We start from the raw sequence: 21,576 nt of genomic DNA on the forward strand, positions 1-21,576 counted from the left end.
GAGAAGATTTCCTGCACATCATTGTAAAGCTTTAAAGTGCAGATGATCTTTAACTATGAACACAGAGTGATAACTGCTTTATAAATAGCGTGAGTGGAAATGCAACACCTCCATCGCCCAACAGCACTGTGTAGTGTGCAAATATATCTGCTCCAATCTATGAAATAATACTGTTAAATAATTGGAGTGCCAGTTTCTGTCTTATATTTCAATCATAAAAGAAAATACACTAAATGTACTAAAACACACACACATTTTCCTGAAAACCCTTATTATATATGAATTTCTTTTTAACATGATTTCTGAACACGTAGTAAATAGAAGTGTTTTATATTAAAGTCTCGTTTGAAATAACGCGACGGATCCATGCATATGACTACGATGTTAAGGCATTTTATCTTTGGTAGCTTAAAGGCATTCTAAACAATAAAGTCTTCTTTTTTTTCGGCACCGTGTGAAGGAGACATTCTTGTTGTGGTTCAGAGTGAAACACACAAACCTGCAAAGCACATTTCTAACCTGAAACTTCAGCTGCCTGATTTCCACACAGTGTTTCTTAACATACACACATACACGGCCTGTACTGTACGTTTGTAGTGTCTGATAGGAGACATTGGCAACATAAACAGAACAATGACGGGAAAGAGAGAGAAGACTTGATTGTTCAAGTGCAAATGTCATTCTGCATAGACAGAAAATGAGACTTACTTTAGATATGTCTACTGCACATATATAGATTTTTACTTTGTATTTCTTATTCTGGATGCTTCCTACACTATATGTAGGCATCACAGGAGAACTCTGGGAGACAAAACGGGAGTGATTTGTCAAGGAATACCCCAAACTACGCATACAAAGACTATCCAACATAAACCATGAGATGTTAGGAACCAGTGGCGTGTGATGTTGAGTTGAAAGAGAGAGGTTAGGTTTGTGGCATGAGCTGTAAGCTTCTCTCATTGGCTGTCAGGTGCTCGAGAGGTCAGCTAGGCCTGCGTTAGGACAGACAGTCTGATAGCATCTCGACCTTCATCGGCGTGGAGCCTGTGGTCGGACACGTGCACTGGTCAATGCTCTGGGCGTTCTGGCTGAGCTGGATCTTGAGCTTTTCCAGCTCGTAGTCGTGCAGGTACTCCTGGATGAGGTAGCGCTCACGCTTTACACGCGCCTTCACGTCTGACGGCACGTCGGGGATCAACCACGCCACAAAGAACTTCACCACAAACACCACATGCTGGGAGAGAAGAGGGTTATTATTGCAGAACAAGTTCAGCGTTTATTTTAATATCAACGATAAACTGAAATAATAAAGCAATATCACACGAGCAAGAGTGTGTTATGGCCGTTCACACAGGACACACTCTTATATTCCATCAGTTAAGTTTTTTATTATATATATATATATATTTTATTTTTTTCTACATACATGTTGGTCCTGTTTGATGACATCCTGTAGTTTGGCGAATCAGGGTGTTATATTTTTAATCACTTTTTTTATATTTAATTACACTAAATTGCTAATAACCTGACAAAACAAAACAAAAATGATAATTTATTACAGCAACAGAGTGCCTTGCCTTTCATTTCTGTTCAAAAGTGTTGCTCAAAGTGTGAATCTTCTGGTGTGAAATTGTATCTAAGATGTAAGTTGTTGTGATGAATCATATGGTGTAAACAGACCAAACAAAGAGTTACCTGCTTTTATAACACACAATTAACACAATTAAACATTCCAGAGTTGGATCTGCTATTTTTAAAGAGACAAGTGTTGTGAAATGATGTGCACATTGTAAGTGCTCCGGTGTTCAATTGTACTGAACATGCACTTGTAGTGTACTAAAAATCTTAAAATGATATAAAAAAAAAAAAAAATGTACATGTAGATAATATATTGTTGAAATCAAAGGCCACATGAATGTACTTAAATTCTGACAATATTTCTTAACACACTGATGTACACTTTTAAAAAGTGCACTTTGCAATAATGTCAAAATAGACATTTAACTTTAAAGTACATTTTAAATGATCATGCTTTAAAGTACATTTATTTTTATGTTGACTAACATAAAGCACATCTATAGTACTTGATTATAATCTAAACTGTAGTGCGTTATTCGAATTTACATTTAAAGTTATTATTATATTATATTAGGGCTGCATAACGATTAATCGCAACTAATCGTTTGCAGAATACAAGTTTTTGTTTACATCATATATGTGTGTGTACTGTGTAAAATAATTATGTATTTATAAATACACACACATGCATGTATATATAAAAAATATTTACATGTTTATATATATTTTTTATTTATATTATATATAATTATAAATACTTAATATATAAATATATTTTTTTCTTAAAATTATACATGCATGTTTGTGTATTTATATATACATAATTATTTTACACAGTACACACACATATATGATGTAAACAAAAACTTTTATTCTGCAAACGATTAGTTGCGATTAATCGTTATGCCGCCCTATATTATATATTATTATATTATTATTTTAAATGTGCTAAATTACAACTACATCATTGCAAATGTGTAATTACAAATATATTTAAATACAAGTTTCAATAGAAATGACATTAAAGCATATTTTGGTTTACCATAAATGATTGACAGTGCATTTGCAGTACACTTTAACCATATTTCAGTAATAAGTAAGACGATACAAGTAATTATGAAAATACATTTAAAGATGTACTTGCGTCCTATTTAGGAGGATCCAGAAAGCATTCTAAAGTTCAACTAATTGTATTTATTTTCAATTTAAACTATAATACATTTCCATTAAATTGCAAATAACATGCAAATAAGTGTCGAAAACATTCAGTTTGCAATTAAATATATTATTTTAAAGTATATGATTTACATAATAAGCACTCTTTTTCAAAGTATGCTAAAATGTACTTGTGTTTCTGAAGGGAATGAGGAGAATTTAAAGAGCCCATACCTCCATAATGATGATAAACGCCAATTTGGCAGCTAGAATATGCCAGAACTGCATAGTGTGACTGTACTGTTTCTCATGTCCTGAAGGGTAGCGATAGTCACGGTACCTGGAAGATCAACAGCCGTCATGTTTATTACACATTTGTCAGTGTTACCATAAACATCTATAGAAAGACACAGCACACACATACACAACAGTACCTGCAGGTGGTGATGTTGGTGCTGTCGTACCAATCTGGGTTCTCGCCGTCCTCTGGACGGTTTTCAACTGGAATCCCGGAGATGTTGAAGATTGAAAGGCTGTTGTTGATGTATCCTGCCATAGTGAGCTCAGTGCCCGGGGAATACGCATACAGATACACCAGCCGAGGGATCATGTCAGACGTGAATGAGACGATGAAAGCCTGACGAACAAATCAATAACATTAGATCTTACTAACATGAATGGCACAGAGAGAAGGATTATTAGGCTGCCGTCACTTTAGGACCGAATGCACAGATACATTATACTGATACAAATCCGGTTTACACCCAACTGTTTACTTTTACTTGGGACGGTTAATATGAACACGCCACGCAGAGGCCATTTCGACATAATTGTGTGTGTATTGAAGCGCAATAGGATGTAAAAGAGAAATTAATTCACACCACGAGCGATTCAGCTGCGTCACATTCAGTTCTTTTTCACCACTTTTAACATCAAGCACATACCGCTCTTTATTGTTTCATACAAAGTGTCAATAGTGCTGTGCTACACGTATATATTTACATACGATATTGCTAAATCTCTAACGATTGACATTTTATACCATTTATACCGATGGCATATGCCACGATATATGCCATCATATATCGTGGCATCAATGCAGGTGACTGTGTTATACTTGTGCTTTTAGATCTAACTGCTGCATTTGACACAGTGGATCATGAAATTTTGATTTCACGTTTAAGGCAGTGGGTGGGCATCAGTGGCATAGCACTGGAGTGGTTTAGGTCATACTAAGCAGATCAAACTTTTTGTGTTAGCTTAGGTGACTCTGTATCCTCCTCTGCTCCTCTCTTGTGTGGGGTCCCACAGGGCTCAGTCCTCGGCCCTCTACTTTTCTCTCTGTATTTGCTTCCACTTGGTTCCATACTTAAAAAGTACGGCTTTTCATTCCACTGTTATGCAGATGACAGCCAGATTTATGTACCTCTTAAAAAGAAAAATTAAAACTCTGTTCGACAACTACTCAATTGTCTCGACGACATAAAGGCCTGGATGGCTCTGAACTTTTTACATTTTAATGATAAAAAAACAGAAGTGATGGTTTTTGGAGGCACCATTGGGACCCCGCCTGTAGATCTGGGCTCCTTGGTAACCTATATTAAATCTAGTATCACAAACTTAGGAGTTAAAGTGGACCCTGAGCTTAAAGGAGAACTCCGGTCAATAACTAAATTTAATTATGTTATTGACCGAAAAACTTGTATTTGCATGTTCTAAAGTAAACTCGCAATAAAAACTCGCAATTACCTTTTTAATTATTTATTCTGTGGCGGAAACAAGCTTGTGTACGTATACCAATGATTTTTATGAATCGGTTACACGGTTAATTGTTTTAAATGAATCGGTCTAAAAGACTCATGAGCTATCAGCTTAAATACTTCAAACAAGTCTACAGTAGTCAGAACGGCTCCTGACTTATTATTTTCATCATAACTGTTAGTAAAAAAGTTTTCTTCAGGTGTGAAGTGAACCAGAATGTGGTACAGACTCACATTGGTGACCACTGAGAAAACAGCGATCATGTTGAGGATCTCCTCCCATGCCCCAATGCTGTGTGCTTTTGCTGCCACGGGCCTGCGGAACTGAGTAGTGAACTTCCAGGCATCCACTCGCACTTCCAAGATATTATTCATCAGAGCCAGCAGAGGAGCCAGCGGGAAAGAGGCCACAAACAGGGTGATGAAGCCGAACTGGATAACTGCAAAACAATGATGAGATGAAGTGCTACTCCACACACAAACATAAGCTACAGCACCATCTGTCTGCCAAACTGAGTTATTGCAGGACGAAAGCTTGTTCAAACTCTAGTTAAGTTACAAGCAATTCATAATTTAATTTAGTTAAGCTATCTACATATAGATAATATTTGATACATATTAAATAGTTAAATTATAGAAATAAGAAAGCACCATATTTAATATTTGGCAGGAATGAAAACGAGGCTGTGAGGGATTGTGTGTTCAATGGATTGTACGGTTGTTTAACAACATGCCAACTGTTCAGCTCACAAAACATCGTTCCTAATAACTGTCATTTGACAAAAACTTAATAAAACTTGAAAGTTGAGAGTTTTGAAAACTAAGACCAGTGCCACGGTAAAGCCAATTCCTCGCAGCCTCATTTTCTTCAGTGTGAAATTCAATATGGTCTACAGGTCTATAGCTAACAGATCATAATTTACATAAAAGTTAAGTTTTCCCTTTAGTTTAAGGTGACGTAGTTACATTGTATCAAATAATCTTAATGAACTACATGTACCTACTATAGAGTTACGGTTAAGTACAAGTATAATTTACTGTTACTACTATAGTAAGTAAAGTGTAACTACGTTGCCTTAAATAAAGTGTTAATAAAAGTAGCTTATTTGGCCCCAGTGCAAAGTCTACTCATTTCCCAGCAACGCATAAAATGAATACATGGGCATGACATTGGTTTGAGATTAGATTATTTCATTAGCTTTCTTGTAGAGAAAAAGACAGAACAAAAGCAATCAGAATCAGAAGTATTCTAGAGCGCTGTGTAATAATCTAAGGTAATGTATAGCTTGTATTGTTTTATGTGATTTTATTTAAACACTCGTGGGCAAAAAAAGGGCCAACTACACTAAGCTTTACACTAAGTCTTCACCAACATTTTTGATCAGGAAATACGCATAATTTAAGCAAATGCAGTATTTAAAATCCATTGCTGTCTCAGAAAAACATCAAAGACAGAATGAAGTTTGATGTGATGAATCAGTGATAAATCACAATAAAACACGAGTTGCATGAGCGATGTCTTCAAAAATCTGCTGAGAAATATAATAATGAATGCATTTGTTGCAAATTTGAATGCAAATGAATGCAAGAGGAGGCTTTCAGCCGCTGCTTCACTGGGAAACTCATTTCATGCTTTGGAGTTCAGGAGAATACTGCAGAAATGTCTAAAGAGGAATGATCAGATGTTACTTTTGCTCCTGCTCAAACTGCAAACACAAGAAGAGTCTTGAGAACGAGTCCATCAGGAGTCCATCAAACTCAAACGAACTGGGCGGCATTTTTCAACGGCTCATGAACTGTTTGAAGACATTAACATTGACTCTTCTTCCTGTGAAAAGCCGTCTGAACATTGCTATTCCGTGCTGAGTTTCTTTATTTACAGTATTTGTGCAGTTCTTGCTCATTTCCTGGCCAGTGATTTGTGATTAAAATGGTGAAGAACATTAAAAGACCCCTACATATTTGTGAGAGATGAATCCATGCTGATGAGCTGGGGCTGTGGTGGAGTAGTATCTAGAAAAGACGGTATCTTCACAACTATGTTCCTTTCTAAAAAGAAATGATATCTGCGAGGAGTGACTCATTTGTAGAGTCACAAATGCTTTGCTCTTATCATCCGATCGTGGTTGTATCTCTCAATTAGTGTTACTCGATCTTGGTGCTGCATTTGACACTATTGACCACAACATCTTTTAAATAGACTTGAACATTATGTTGGCATTAGTGGAATTGCACTAGCATGGTTTAAATCATACTTATCTGACCGTTATCAGTTTGTAGCAGTAAATGAAGAGATGTCTTATCAATAGGGCTGTGAACGATTAATCGCGTTTAATCGTTCACAGCCCTACTTATCAATCACAAGTTCAGTATGGCGTACCACAAGGCTCAGTACTAGGACCGCTGCTGTTCACTCTGTACATGCTACCATTAGGAGATATCATTAGGAAACATGGAATTAGCTTTCACTGTTATGCCGACGATAAACAGCTGTATATTTCTTCAAAACCTAACAAAACTTACCAATTCACAAAATTAACGGAATGCATAGCTGATTTAAAAAAATTGGATGACTAATAATTTCCTACTACTAAATTCTGAAAAAACAGAGATTCTAATTATTGGACAAAAGACTTCCGCACGTAATAACCTAGAGTACTGTCTAACACTTGATGGCTGCTCTGTTAAGTCTTCGTCGTCGGTTAGGAACCTGGGTGTGCTCTTTGATACCAATCTTTCATTTGAAAGTCACGTGTCTAGTATCTGTAAAACCGCATTTTTCCATCTTAAAAATATATCTAAATTACGCCATATGCTCTCATTGACAAATGCGGAACAATTAGTTCACGCGCTTATGACATCAAGGCTAGATTATTGTAATGCTCTACTGGGTGGTTGCCCTGCACGCTTAATAAACAAACTACAGCTAGTTCAAAATGCAGCAGCTCGAGTTCTTACCAGAACCAGGAAGTATGACCATATTAGCCTCGTTCTGTCAACACCGCATTGGCTGCCTATTAAACATCGTATACATTTTAAAATATTGCTGATCACTTACAAAGCACTAAATGGTTTAGCTCCGCAGTACTTGAGCGAGCTCTTAACGCATTATAGTCCTTCACGTCTACTGCGATCTCAAAATTGCGGCCAGTTGATAATACCTAGAATATCAAAATCGACTGCTGGCGGTAGATCCTTTTCCTATTTAGCACCAAAACTTTGGAACAGTCTTCCTAACATGTGCCAACTAGTCTCTGTGTCATATATTTCTTTTAATTCCTTTTGTAACCGTTTTAATTTTGTGATTATTTTAATTCCTTTCTGTGTAAAGCACTTTGAATTGAATAGCACACATTTAGTTTGCCCAGGAGTGTGTGCGTGTGTGTGTCTCCGCTCACCCATCTCCAGGTACTCGTAGAACAGGCCGAGCTGACTGAAGGTCTGGAGGTCATGATCCTGCTCCCAGCGGCTGTACAGACTCTCCGGATGATTACGAGCACTTCTGCTCACCCACCAGTTACGCAGCCAGCTACATACATACACAGGAAGATATAGAAATATATTAAACACTACCCACTATCAATAAATAGATAATTAACACTAATAAATAAATCAATAACACACAAAAAAATACACACTCTGTTATTATACTCGGTTTAGTCACAAAATTAAGTATTACTTTAGGTGTATAGCCTGGTCATGCAACAAATAATGATGGTTATTAATATAATGTGTGATTATGATGTCATGGGGACTTACGGGACGAGCGCTTCCTGTATGTTCCCCCAAACCTGTTTACCCACCATCACTATCACTAACTGAGTGGTTAACTCAATCAAACAGCCGCCTGGCTCGCACTGGAAAGACAATTAAGATCATCATAAATAACAATCTACTAATAATTCATTAATTATAATTTCATACTATATACATTGTATTGTGCTTTAACTCTATACACAATTCATATAAATTAAAGTTACACATACAATAATCCATGCAAAAACAACATTTTAAAAGGTGAAATAATAATAATATGGGAAATAATTCTCATGGGATGTCAGGTCTACCTCTTCATTTCTCAACCCACTCCATTCGCCGAACATGTAGGCGTAGTTGCCAGGGTAACCCACAAATTTGCCCTTGAAAAAGGCGACGTAAAAACATGAGGAATAGTAGTTGACAAACTGGAAGAGGAACATCTTCACTGTTAGCTTGTTCTCGTACTCCACGTGGGTTTTGGGAACCTCTGTGGACGAAACAACAAGTGAATAAAAGTCAGTATGCAAACCTACACAAATATGTTTATTACGGACATACTTTAGTAATTGTATAATTATTTATTCACCAGCATTTATGGATTGATTGGAACATATCAGGACAATCCGTTCACAAATTGGAAGTTGCAAATGACAAATAAATACAAGAATAGTTTTGGGGAAAAAATCAAAATGATAATAAATAACATTTATTTATAATCTTATATAAAGATTATACATTTTTATTTATTATATTTATTAAAAAAGTTACAACATTACTTGATTTTTTAGTCAGCATAATTGCGGTTAAAGGCTCGAGGTTAAGAAAGAGTCTGGCGGCTGAAGACTCACCCATGTCAGTGATCTTGATGGCTACGCGCTCGTACAGGAAGTTCAGAATCATGATGATGACGAAGTTGATGCAGGAAGCGGTTACGGATGTGGCAAACTGCGGTGTGATGAGGCTTCCAACAACATCCAGCTTATTGGTCGGGCTGTCCTTCATGATGCTGGCAAACGCCGCAAACACTGCCAGGCGGTACGCGATCACACCGACTATACTGGCGATAATCAGAGAGATCTGGGTTTTGGGGCGAGAGAGGTAAACGTCAACCACACAAAACAACTCATACACTGCAATTATGTTAAATACTACTTAATATTTCATACAAAAATTTTGTAATTAAAAAAAAAAACACTGTGGAAACTAGGAACTACGACATGCCAAACAGTAAAAATGCCTCATGCTGGTAAAAACATGCATCCTCAGGCAAAATGCTGGTGATTTAACTTACTGACTTACTGATGTGTGATTCTGTGTCCATACAGTCCAGTGACTTATTAACATTCATACATTCATAAGTCTAAAACAGATATTATGCAAATAGATATCTATTTAATATTTGAATATACTAGCTCTGTTTCAGAACCACTACAAACATAGGCAGCTTCTAAGTGTATATTTATATGACAACAATTTACTAAAAAAATGGAATACATTTTTGCTTTGCATTTATTTTTGCATACAGGCGACAACGTTGTCAAATCGATCCCGTTCACATGGATCCTCGGAAAAGACTAAGGCTATGTTTACACGGAAACAATCTGAAGAGAAAATGCAAAAGTGGCGTTGCGGTATCACTTTTTATTCTTGTGTAGACGCCACTAACTGCAGTGAAACCTCTTAAGTTATTAATTTGGAACACTGCACAAAGACAGTCATTAAATACAATACAATAATAATATATAATTTAATACGCAACATAAAAAAAAAAAAGTTCGGTATTTTCTTACATCTTTGCACATGATGCCTTAGACCAGGGGTTCCCAATCCTGGTCCTGGAGATCTACTTACCTGCAGAGCAAGATAGATCAACCCCGATCCAACACACCGGTGTAATAATCAAGAGATCCTGAAGATCTTCAGTTGTGTTGAATCAGGGTTGGATGAACTTCGCAGGAAGCGGGATTGGGAACCCCTGCCTGATGTATGTAGGCATTGGAACAGAGCTAATATATTCAGTGGGGTTCAAAAATCTGAGACCACTAGTGAAAATGTTTTTGTATATTTTGTAATGAGCAATTGGTTTTATTTGAAAAAAAAATAAAAGAATTTCTTAGTATTTGTCTCTATTTTGCTTAATGACAACAGCACTCGAGCTGAACCAAATATGACGTTATCCAGCATGATTTGAAAAGTGATTTCCAAACAAATGTGCTTATTTGATTATTGAAGAAATAGTGACGAGGTGAACAATAAATATTTGAGATTCTGCACTGTCCTAACCAGATGCGACAGACGCCACGACACACGATAAATCAGACCTTTTGTCCTATTCAAACATGACGGCGATACACAATGAGCGATGGGAGTATTTTAGAAACCGTTTCTACAACAACATACAAAATATGACGATGATAATCTCATGTAATGATTATGTTAATTCCCTCAATAATGAAAATTAGCCCATGATTTACTCACCCTCAAGCCATCCTAGGTGTATATATATGACTTTCTTCTTTCAGACAACGACAATCAGAGATATATTAAAAAATATCCTGCCTCTTCCAAGCTTTATAATGGCAGTGAATGGAGGATATTTTAAAAAGGCCAACAAAGTGCATCCATCCATCATAAAAGTAATCCCTACGGCTCTGGGGGGGTTAATAAAGAGTAACTCACTTCCGACAGATGATTGTGTTCGTTTGAAATAAGACACCTAGGATGGTCACCTCATTTTTATTTTTGGGTAACTATTCCTTTAATGTTTAATGTAATGCGAGTTTGAATATCAGTTTTGCGTGACCTTTATAGCCATTCTGAAAGCGACAATGGATCATTTATACCTCAGACCTTGAAAATAAATGAAAGGAACCAAGAACATGAACTGTGAACAAACGAGTGCACTCTATGACAAAGATTGTTTCAGTCGTTCAGTGTGTATTTGCAATAGTGTTAAAATTGTGAAATATTGCTTATCAATGTGCTTATCGATCAGTTCGCTTGCAGAGACTCCGTCCACGCGCTGATTGGCTGTGGTTTTTGATTGATTTAGTAGCGTCTCGTGGTCGTGTCACGCCAGACGTGGACAGTGGAGTCTTATCGCATCGTGTCTAGTTAGGACATGGTGTTATGCCATAACATTTATGATATAAAACTTCCAAGTTTCCAAGTATCTCCAAGTTTAATTCCATTTTGAATCCCAGATTTTCAGTGTCGTCTAAGACTTTTGAACCCCCGCTGTATTTTTGTACATTATGTGCAAATATAAAAAGGTGACAACATTTGTACTTTACTGTATAAAGAAAAATGAAAGTCTTAGTCTGCTTTAAGTAGCAGACGGTTTTGATGCTCACCCAGAAGAGGACGGTGGCCCCAGACAGCATTGAGCGAGCACACTTGCTTGTTAGAGGTAAATAGGGCTCCATCTCCTACACAGCAAGCAAGCAAAAGCAGGGAACATGAGCAACCACCACCACATACCTGGGACAGAAGCCCTAATCCAGCACTGTGCGAGTGCTGTCAGTGTCCACACTGCTGTCTAGAGGACTCTTCCTGTTTCTAATGAGATCGCTAGAATCAGATCAATCCTACGACTAGCTGGGATCACACTGCGAGCAGGTCGCTAATGCTATACACACACTCACACACTCACACACATCAAACCAATCTGTGTTCGTCCTGTGCCTGCCTTACCCACAAGACAACAGTGGTCCAGCACAGGATAAACCTGCCTGCTTTATCAGCTGGTGTCTGGTCTAGAACCCACTCCTGTTCCTATGCAGCGTGAGCAAAGTCAAACAAACACGCAATTATCTAGTTTCTCAGTCGGTTGGTGGATAAACTAACCTTGACGTCCAAACTCTGGAGTTTACCTTCAACACATAAGGTGACTCTGTAATAGGGCTGTAAACGATTAATCGCGATTAATCGAATCCAAAATAAAAGTTTGTGTTTACATAATATGTGTGTGTATTGTGTATAATTATTTTGTATATATAAATACACACACATGCATGTATATATTTGAGAAATATTGCATTTATATAATGCATATATATTTTTATATGATTTATATTATATATAAATAGAACTATTTTATATATAAATAAAACATTTTTCTTAAATATATACATGCATGTGTGTGTATTTATATATACAAAATAATTATACACAATACTAGTGCTGGGAAAAAAATCGATTTGATTTAAAAATTCAAAAAATCTTTTATTTTGTTTACAGTATAAATAATTTGGATGTTTGACAATCTTTGTTGCACAGTCGGGGGGGGGGGGGGGGGGGGGGGGGGGGCATTGAATCAAATCGTAAATCAAGTTTTTTATAAAAAAAAATCGCAGATCTTTTTAGGGGGGGAAAATCGCCCAGCTCTACACAATACACACATATATTATGTAAACACAAACTTTTATTTTGGATTCGATTAATCGCGATTAATCGTTTACAGCCCTACTCTGTAAACTCATTTTCTGTCCGTTTACACTATTAGACAGCAGATTTGTACAAACCCAATCCAAACCACATTCATATTTATACGGTTTGGAATTGAATTTGACTGCATTTCAGATTAACTAGTTTTCTCGACATTAACAGTAGATTTTACAGCTTTGTGTGAATGTACATGTCATGTTCAGCTAATGAAACACTGAAAAACTTCATAAAAATATTAACTGAGACTATTAGATTTGACCAGAGACCTTAATGCAGTACAACACACTGAACATGTTCATCGGTCTCATTTTCATTTCATGTTAAACGCCACTGACTAAGAGATCCACCTTACAACTCACAACTCACCAATATCACTGAGTCTAGTTAAACCTTTTCTAACTAGCCTAGTAACCCTTTAACTTGCCTGAGTTTACAATTATGTACAGTTGAAAAAAAAATGATTAGCTAATATTGAAATCTGCTGAAAGAAGAGATAAAACAGATGCAATATAAGTTTGACAAACATTTAAATGCAGGGCAAATGGTGAAATTCAAGAAAATCTTGCAATGAACATTATGAGCAAACAATTAATTCTCTGTAGAATGAAGAAAAAAAATGTCAGTAGCATAACGCACTGCTAAATTAATCAATCATTAAAATGAATCACAAATCCTTTATCCCATGGCTTCCTCATTTATGGTGCTGGAGAGTTGTGTGGCTCCAGCACACCTGACTCAAGCGATGGCCAGTCGAACTGGAGCACATCTGGATCTAAACTCTGCAGGTTAGGGGCTCTCCGAGAGCAGGAATGAAGAACACTGCTCTGCATAATCTAAAATTGATAACATAAAATCTCTGGGCCGAAAGGGAAATAGATGCTAACTTGTGTAACGTTGTTGAGTCGTCGACTGGTGCACTTGATCTCGTATTCGGGTCTGAGCTGCAGCTGTTGTTGCTCTTCCTCATAGTCGACCAGATCCCACTCGTACTCCAGACGGGCCTGACGCCGCTTCCAGAACTCCAGGAACAGAGTCACTGACACCGGAGGAACATGACAGCTTAAAACTCATATGCATTGTTCATCTGCATTCATGAAGAACTGCACATTACAGCCTGAAAATGCACTAAATATATGAAGAAGTCCGTCTAACGTTTTTCTTTAATATTAACGTTTTTATCAGGCTCCTATGCATAGGTTTCTACCTAAGTACCGACATTTCTGAATGGGCTGAGACTGGGATTTAGTGAGTTTGAAGAGCACATATTTGATGAACGTATACTATGTGCGGAGAGCATTCACTCAATGTTGTTATCTCTTTTTTGACATAGGTTGCTTTTAGAGGCTTTTGCATCGGAGGTCTTCTTATATCCTTTAAGGCGAGACACGGCAGGCAAAAACATCGTTTTTTTTTTTTCAGTGGTCAATTTTGAGATTTTGGGATATTTGTCATCAATAACATGTCTTCTTTCAGACTTGTGGTGAAAAAAAGTCCAAAATACACATTTAGGTCTTTATTTTACTACACTTTTTTTATTTGCGTCTGTAGATTTCTCCGAAATTCAACAAAAGTTGGCGTTATAAATCAACGCGCTGCTCCGCGATCTCTCTCTGCTTCCTTTAATCTCACACACCGCTGGAAAGCTCTCTCTCCTTTACAATGCTGTCGGATCCAAATATGGTCATTTCCTTTTAATCAGCAACCAATTGTGAAAGTATATAGGCATTTAACTCTAAAAGTGAAATCTCATTGGCTGATGTCAATTTCTGACACCGTGATTGGTTCAGATGCATCACGTGACGCGCTCTGACATTTAGATGTGTGTTTTTGACTGTTCCCTTTCGAAGGGAACTCGACAATACGTCATCGACGCTTTGGGGAACGCCTCAGGCGTGACAGGTGTCTGAAATCACAATCAAATCACGGCAATCACATTGACCGGCGACAGCCCGTGAATCATTACGTGAATGATTAACGTGCGACCTGGAAGTATATAAGGGCGCCTTGCAAACATGACAAATCATCTTTTCGTCTTCAGGGACTGTTTTGTTATTAGGGCCCTGAAGTCCCCCTTTAGGTGGCTAGAACGACTAACTTAGCCCTCGGGCTGTTAGCCACCTCAGGGTAGAGTAGTTGGTCTCCCTCCCATAGGATTTTCATCTTGGAGTATAGACTGACGCTAGTGCTTCAGATAGATCTTATGTCCGGTCCATGGGACCGTCTGACTTCCTTCCTGAGTACATCGCCCCCTTGAGCTCTGTTTGGGTTTTTCAGTGGGCTGAGCGATTCTGCAGCCAGTTGTATGAAATAATATCTATTTTTCTAGTAAGGCTGTGGCTCCTCCGAGCCCTCAGGTAGATCTATGCTTGCAGGCTGGCCCTCACCAGGGCCGCCTCTGTAGCTGGCCTAGGCTGTGCCAGGGATAGTGGAGGCGCTCTGCTTAAGCATTTCTGCCTCTGAACCTTCACTGTGTGAATATAGGTTCCTAGCATCCCTGTATGACAGCCTCCTCCAATGGGAGTCGTTAGGCCAAGGCCCGCCCCCTTCTCTGCATTCTGGGGCGACAAGTGTAATGCAGCGTGGTGCAGAGGCATGGTTTATAAAGATCCTGGGTTAGGCCTCAAATAGGCCTCCCCGGTACAATGTGTCTTTATTGAGCAGGGTTAGGCCGCCTTTCGCCTTACTAAGAGGCTGGGTCTGTCTGCCCGACCCTGCCGTGCAGAACTAGCATACGGATATGGGCTGCCAGTATAGGCTTTACTCACCTCGCTGAGCTACTGCTCGAGCGTCGGGTTGTAGGTGGTTGGCTCACAAACAAGCCCCACTCCCCTAGGTTGGGCACAGATACTTTTTCTGTCACCCCTAGAGCCACTGGCGGGCCCGCACCCTGGTAAACCTCAGGGTGAGGTGGAGAGTATTCCCCTGTGATACAGGGCAGGTCTGAGTCCTTCACTTTCAGTTCTGTATTATCCTACCTCGCACCACTATGGCTCGGGTTGAGCGGAAAGTTCTAGCCTTCACTTCTTTTTTGGTCGAAGTACGCTCCCCTGAAGCCAGAGCATTGCCATGAGCTGACGCCCATGCTTACAGATGGTAGGCCCCTGGCTCTGGGGCCTCCATTGAGGCAGAGTGGCGTATGTTGTACTCCCCTTGCTCAAAGGGTGCTAGCGCTTTTGCTGAGTACACTGCCATGGGCAATGTGATTAGGTACCAGAATGCTGTAGGCGCTGTGTAAACAGCTTATCTGCCAACGAAGGCTGCGCCATTAGGTAGTAGGCCTCAGCAGGCCTCCTGTATGGGCAGCCCCCAAGTGGGCGCTGTAGGCCAGCTCACTTCAAAAAAGTGTTGCTGGCCTTGGTGGTTCGGGCAGTTGACTCACTGATGGGTAGTAGGCCCTAAACAGGCCTCCTTGGAAGTGAGTCCCAACATTGTGGGACTGACTTGTTGGTGTGGTATGATTCCCAACAGTGTACCTTTGGAGCAGATTGACTTGCTGTCAGCTAGTAGGCCCAACCAGGCCTCCCTGATAGGCGAGTCCCCAGTGGGCTGGCCTTAGCAGGCCGCCTTCGAACCGTCACCCAGATTCAGGGCTCATAGCTACCAGTTGTTTAAGATTACTTTCAGGTAGTAGGCCTCCTCAGGCCTCCCTGAAGGTGAATTCCCACTTACGGTGGCTATCAGGTAGTGGGCCTTACCAGGCCTTCCTGTAGGCAAGCCCAAAGGACAGGCAACTGGACAGCTAGCCTGACCTACTATCAGGTAGTAGGCCTCACCGGGCCTCCCTGAAGGCATGTTCTCACGTAATGTGATTATCAGGTGGTAGGCCGCTAACCGGGCCTCCCTGAATGTGAGCTCCCAAGTATTGTGGCTGTCAGGTAGTAGGCCTCACCAGGCCTCCCTGAAGGTAGTTCCCACATACTGTGGTTATCAGGTTACAGGCCTCACCAGGCCTTCCTGGTCATGAGCTCCCACATGCTGGGGTTATCAGGTAGTAGGCCTCACCAGGCCTCCCTGAAGGTGAGTTCCCTCATACTGTGGTTATCAGGTTACAGGCCTCACCAGGCCTTCCTGGTTATGAGTCTCCACATGTCAGGTTACGGGCCTCACTCGGCCTTCCTGAATGTGGGCTCCCACATATTGTGGTTATTAGGTTACAGGCCTCATCCGGCCTTCCTGGTTTTGAGCTCCCACACACTGTGGTCGCTAGGTTACAGGCCTCACCAGGCCTTCCTGGTCATGAGAGCTCCCACATACTGGGGTTATCAGGTGACAGGCCTCACCAGGCCTTCCTGGTTATGAGCTCCCACATACTGTGGTTATCAGGTTACAGGACTCACCAGGCCTTCCTGGTTATGAGCTCCCACATTCTGTGGTTATCAGGTTACAGGCCTCACCAGGCCTTCCTGGTTATGAGCTCCCACATACTGTGGTTATCAGGTTACAGGCCTCACTAGGCCTTCCTGGTCATGAGAGCTCCCACATACTGGAGTTATCAGGTTACAGGCCTCACCAGGCCTTCCTGGTTATGAGCTCCCACATACTGGGGTTATCAGGTTACAGGCCTCACCAGGCCTTCCTGGTTATGAGCTCCCACATACTGTGGTTATCAGGTTACAGGCCTCACCAGGCCTTCCTGGTTATGAGCTCCCACATACTGTGGTTATCAGGTTACAGGCCTTACCAGGCCTTCCTGAATATGAGCTCCCACATACTGTGGTTATCAGGTAGTAGGCCTCCAGGCCTCCCTGTGAGTGGTTCCCCAACCATGCTGGGTTCTGGAAGCTAGTGGCCGCCTGCTATCAGTTCAGCTGGCCTTATTAGGCTGTTGCTAAAAGCGAGCTCGTGCCCTGGCTCAACTAAAGTGTTCATCCTCTGCTTCTGGTTCCCTCCGGGAACTTCTTACTCTGCCTACAGCCTGGTTTCCTACCAGTCGGTCCATTGCTCCCCTCACTGAGGGTCTCTATGAGTGTTTGGACTCCTGAGTCTGGTCAGACGGTCGTAGGCCTCTCGTGAGGCCTCCCAGTTAGATCAGCCCCTAGGCCTTCACAGGCCTCCTCAGTGTTTCAAACACAAACACTGGGTAGATCCGTGGATCGAGTAGAGAAACTCCCCTCTCTAGCAAGGGTTGTAAAGCACTATGCTGAGTCATACTCTCCGGGATATCCCGTCTCTGAGATCCGGGCTGAGGGTTCACTGCCAGCTTCGCACTCCCTCGGGTTGGATGCCTTACCTAAGGCAAATGTCCAGAGGCTCTGTCCCCAGACAGACAGGAATTTGGCCAGACTGAAGTGTCCGACGTAGTGACACCAGGTCAGGCCGTCCTGGTGGCATTTCGGGTGGTATATTCCCCCGTATAGTGACTGGCTGGGGTTCCCTCGGGTTCCCTAGCCACATTCCCTAGAAGGGACCCCTTCTAAATTGAAGTTGTGGTCCTAGGCCTTTGAGCAGGCCCAGGTAGGCCTTCGGATTACATATTTGGAGTTCCTCCTGTTAGGCTTATAGCTTGGGCTATGACCGTAGGGAATGCTGTCACTGACAGCCCAGTGTGACCTGAGGGTGAGTGGTTCTTGCATTTCATTTGAATTTGCTGGTTCTGACAGTTGTCACTGCCTCCTGGCATGCACTCCCCTCAGCATGGCGGAGTGGGTATTTCGTTCCCCAAAGCGTCGATGACGTATTGTCGAGTTCCCTTCGAAAGGGAACGTCTCAGGTTACAACTGTAACCTTTGTTCCCTGAGAACAGGGAACGAGACAATACGTCTCCCTGCCATGCCTCGGGGCCTGCCTACCAAACAGTCCCTTCAGACGAAGGATGATTTGTCATGTTTGCAAGGCGCCCTTATATACTTCCAGGTCGCACGTTAATCATTCACGTAATGATTCACGGGCTGTCGCCGGTCAATGTGATTGCCGTGATTTGATTGTGATTTCAGACACCTGTCACGCCTGAGGCGTTCCCCAAAGCGTCGATGACGTATTGTCTCGTTCCCTGTTCTCAGGGAACAAAGGTTACAGTTGTAACCTGAGACGTTTTTCTGCTCAGTTAAAGGCCATAAATGCTGTGTTTATAAGTTTTGATGTGATTTAGGTGGTTTGTATTGTTGTTGCTAATGATTTGATAAGATATTGTGTCTGTAAATAGTTGTTTCCACTAAAAAAGTATGAATTTTTACATTACAGATCTTTAAATGCCTTTTTCTCAAAATGAGTTTTTTGTCATTCTCCAGTAGAAACATCTCAGCCTATGTAGCACCGATGTACACCAAACTCTCCAGTTATGCACTTAGCAGTATTCTGAAGATATTTTCAGAGGGATTTGTTAATAAATCATTCCTGGCCTGATTTATGTGACATTTTAATCAAAAAAATATGGCGAAAATCGATTTAAGGCTATGGACAGCATATTTTTATTTCCTAGGTAATGAAAGCATATATCCTGAAATCCCTCTGAATATCTTCTTTCATCTTGTGTGTAATCAAAATGAAAAAATAATTTTGCACCTGGCTTTATCATATGTTCAGATCTATCTACCGAAAATATATGCAAAATTGCGCATATTTAATGAGAAAATGCCTAATTTGCATAATTAAACATACAAATTTCAAAAACTTGTAATACATTTTTTTTATGAACTTGTGTAAGTAATCAACTGAGGAAGTTTCATGGTGATATCTATTATTTTAAAATTGTACCCTATTCACCTGTAGTGTCTCGCCTTAAAAAAAAGTATGGTTTCCATGCAACCAAATGTCATGACGTGCTAAATACAATGTTTATTGAAAATCTGTACCATATGTGATGAAAACAAATGAATGACTGACAACTTTCCTAGTTTTAGTAGAAGAATCATCTATTACCATTAGAGTAAAAGGGAATATTAATTAAACAGGGCTGTCACCAACATATGTTTTTGGTAATTGAGTAATCTGTCGATTATTTTGACAATTAATTGAGTAATTAGATAATTGTGGTAAGTTAACAACAGCCTTTAATTAAAATGACTTAAAATACTTATACTGTATAATAACAATGAGGCAATTATCAGTGGTTCAAATAAAGTTTTATGAGCAAGTAATCCTATGGTTCTGTTAAAATACACAAAGCGATATACATAATATAAACAATCAATGTTTGTACATTACGTATTATAACAAATGCCTGCAGAGGCCTGCCAAATGTTTTTATTACACATTACAGCATGATCAAATCCTTCATCCTTTCATTCAAATGTCCACTTAATCTTTATCCACTTGTTTACAATTGTAATACTATGAGGGTTTAAACTTTCATTTAGAATTTGTGATGAACAACACTTTGCATATTTGGAAACATATTGATGTATTCTTCTGTGTTGGCGCGGGTATATAAGCCATTTACATTACAAATCTGGTGAAATAGCGCCCGTTGTGTTCCTAGATTAATGTTATAAGCAACCCAAACTCACAGCATACACAGAGATGGAGTTTGTTAACCGAGATAACACAATGAAACACAAAGCAGAGCAATTAAAGATTTTTTAAACTCGAGAACTCACATTAATTCAAGGAATCGTGACAGCCCTATTTATGAACTTAGTCAAGGTATGTGCCATTTTTATCATGATCATAATAACTAATTAAAACTACATCTAAACACATTCTCTTAAATTATGGTCCATGCCTATTTTCATTGGCTGATCAACTGGCACGCAGCTGCACTAAAGTATGATGAGAAGCAGACGAATGACAAATCCAGACACAGATAACAAAACAAGTCTAGAACCAGCACACAAATGTTACAAAGAGCTTAAAAACTCTTAACTCACCCCATATTCCCATGAATATAGCAAAGAACACCGTGGCTGTGTTGTCAAACAGATACGATTGCTAAAAGGCAATTAGATGGAGAAGGTATGACTTTACATCAATAAGTATGCAAAGAAAAAACATGCTCCATAAAAAAAAAAAATGTTATACCGTGTAAACTTGTTTACTCACCCACGAAGAGCTACAGGTTGTGCTGAGCTTCCAGTAGCCACATTTCTTATCACAGAGAGGACACATGACAATCTGCCCACCAATGGTCTCATTACAGATCTCCTTACTACAGAAGACAACAACAACAGCAAAAATTCTGTGAACCCAAACTCATAACTTGTGTCTTAGGCCTCTATGTGTTTCCGCAGAGTGATTCTCAATGCATTGCGCTCTCAGCACTGCCACAAGGGGCGCTAAAGCAGGCATTAGCATGAACGGTCTTCTTCTACACAGTTTCCTAGCCTCATCCTCACCTCCAGATGTTGTTGTCAAAGGTGGCCACACCATAGATAAAACAGAGAAGACCAACAACGGCGGCGTAAGACAGCATCTCTGTGTAGAAACCCAGCCAAGCGAAGTAGATGCCGATCTTCTCTCCATAGTACTTCCTTTGGTACGGGAAGCAGAAATTATCCAATGAAAATGTCCATCCACTTGCTCAAGGTGTCAGCAAAAGTAACATGCATCACATTCTCTATATTTAATATTGAGTATTTTATATATCAAGTTTATTTATTTAATAAAAGCTATGGTGCAAAGTATATGTCAGTCTATTTGAGAAACTAAAAGTTCATGATAATGAAACTAACTGAACATAGGGTACTATACGGCTATCCGGACCACATGATGGCCACCCCTAAACCTACCCGTCACTGGGATTAAGACCAATCATACGATGGCCTACCCTTAACTCCGCCCCTAAACCTACACGTCACTGGCGTTAAGACCAATCATACGATGGCCTACCCCTAACCCCGCCCCTAAACCTACCCGTCACTGGGGTTAAGACCAATCATACGATGGACTACCCCTAACCCCGCCCCTAAACCTATCCGTCACTGGCGTTAAGACCAATCATACG

The 21,576-nt window shown here is 40.1% G+C and overlaps 1 protein-coding gene across 7 annotated transcripts in view; it reads right to left on the reverse strand.

The window, feature by feature from the left end:
* Positions 1 to 434: 434 nt before the first annotated feature.
* The window catches only part of ano5a (anoctamin 5a), a 53,815-nt gene continuing 32,673 nt past the window's right edge, over positions 435 to 21,576 (reverse strand). For 4 of the 7 annotated variants that reach the window (XM_079602993.1, XM_079602994.1, XM_079602992.1 and 1 more), the window contains 13 exons: positions 20,969 to 21,103; positions 20,676 to 20,781; positions 20,504 to 20,564; positions 13,583 to 13,734; positions 11,946 to 12,026; positions 9,101 to 9,329; positions 8,561 to 8,739; positions 8,253 to 8,350; positions 7,892 to 8,022; positions 4,728 to 4,933; positions 3,168 to 3,370; positions 2,968 to 3,073; positions 435 to 1,234 (listed from right to left, as the gene is read on the reverse strand). In XM_079602993.1, the coding sequence (XP_079459119.1) occupies positions 998 to 1,234; positions 2,968 to 3,073; positions 3,168 to 3,370; positions 4,728 to 4,933; positions 7,892 to 8,022; positions 8,253 to 8,350; positions 8,561 to 8,739; positions 9,101 to 9,329; positions 11,946 to 12,026; positions 13,583 to 13,734; positions 20,504 to 20,564; positions 20,676 to 20,781; positions 20,969 to 21,103 (1,924 nt within the window). In that variant the 3' untranslated portion in view covers positions 435 to 997. Of the gene's footprint in view, positions 1,235 to 2,967; positions 3,074 to 3,167; positions 3,371 to 4,727; positions 4,934 to 7,891; positions 8,023 to 8,252; positions 8,351 to 8,560; positions 8,740 to 9,100; positions 9,330 to 11,605; positions 11,681 to 11,945; positions 12,027 to 13,582; positions 13,735 to 20,503; positions 20,565 to 20,675; positions 20,782 to 20,968; positions 21,104 to 21,576 lie in introns of all 7 variants that reach the window. The other 3 variants (XM_079602995.1, XM_079602991.1, XM_079602997.1) reach the window with 1 other exon arrangement.

The sequence above is a fragment of the Phoxinus phoxinus genome (assembly GCF_949152265.1).
Source record: "Phoxinus phoxinus genome assembly, chromosome: 25".
Lineage (NCBI taxonomy): Eukaryota > Metazoa > Chordata > Actinopteri > Cypriniformes > Leuciscidae > Phoxinus > Phoxinus phoxinus.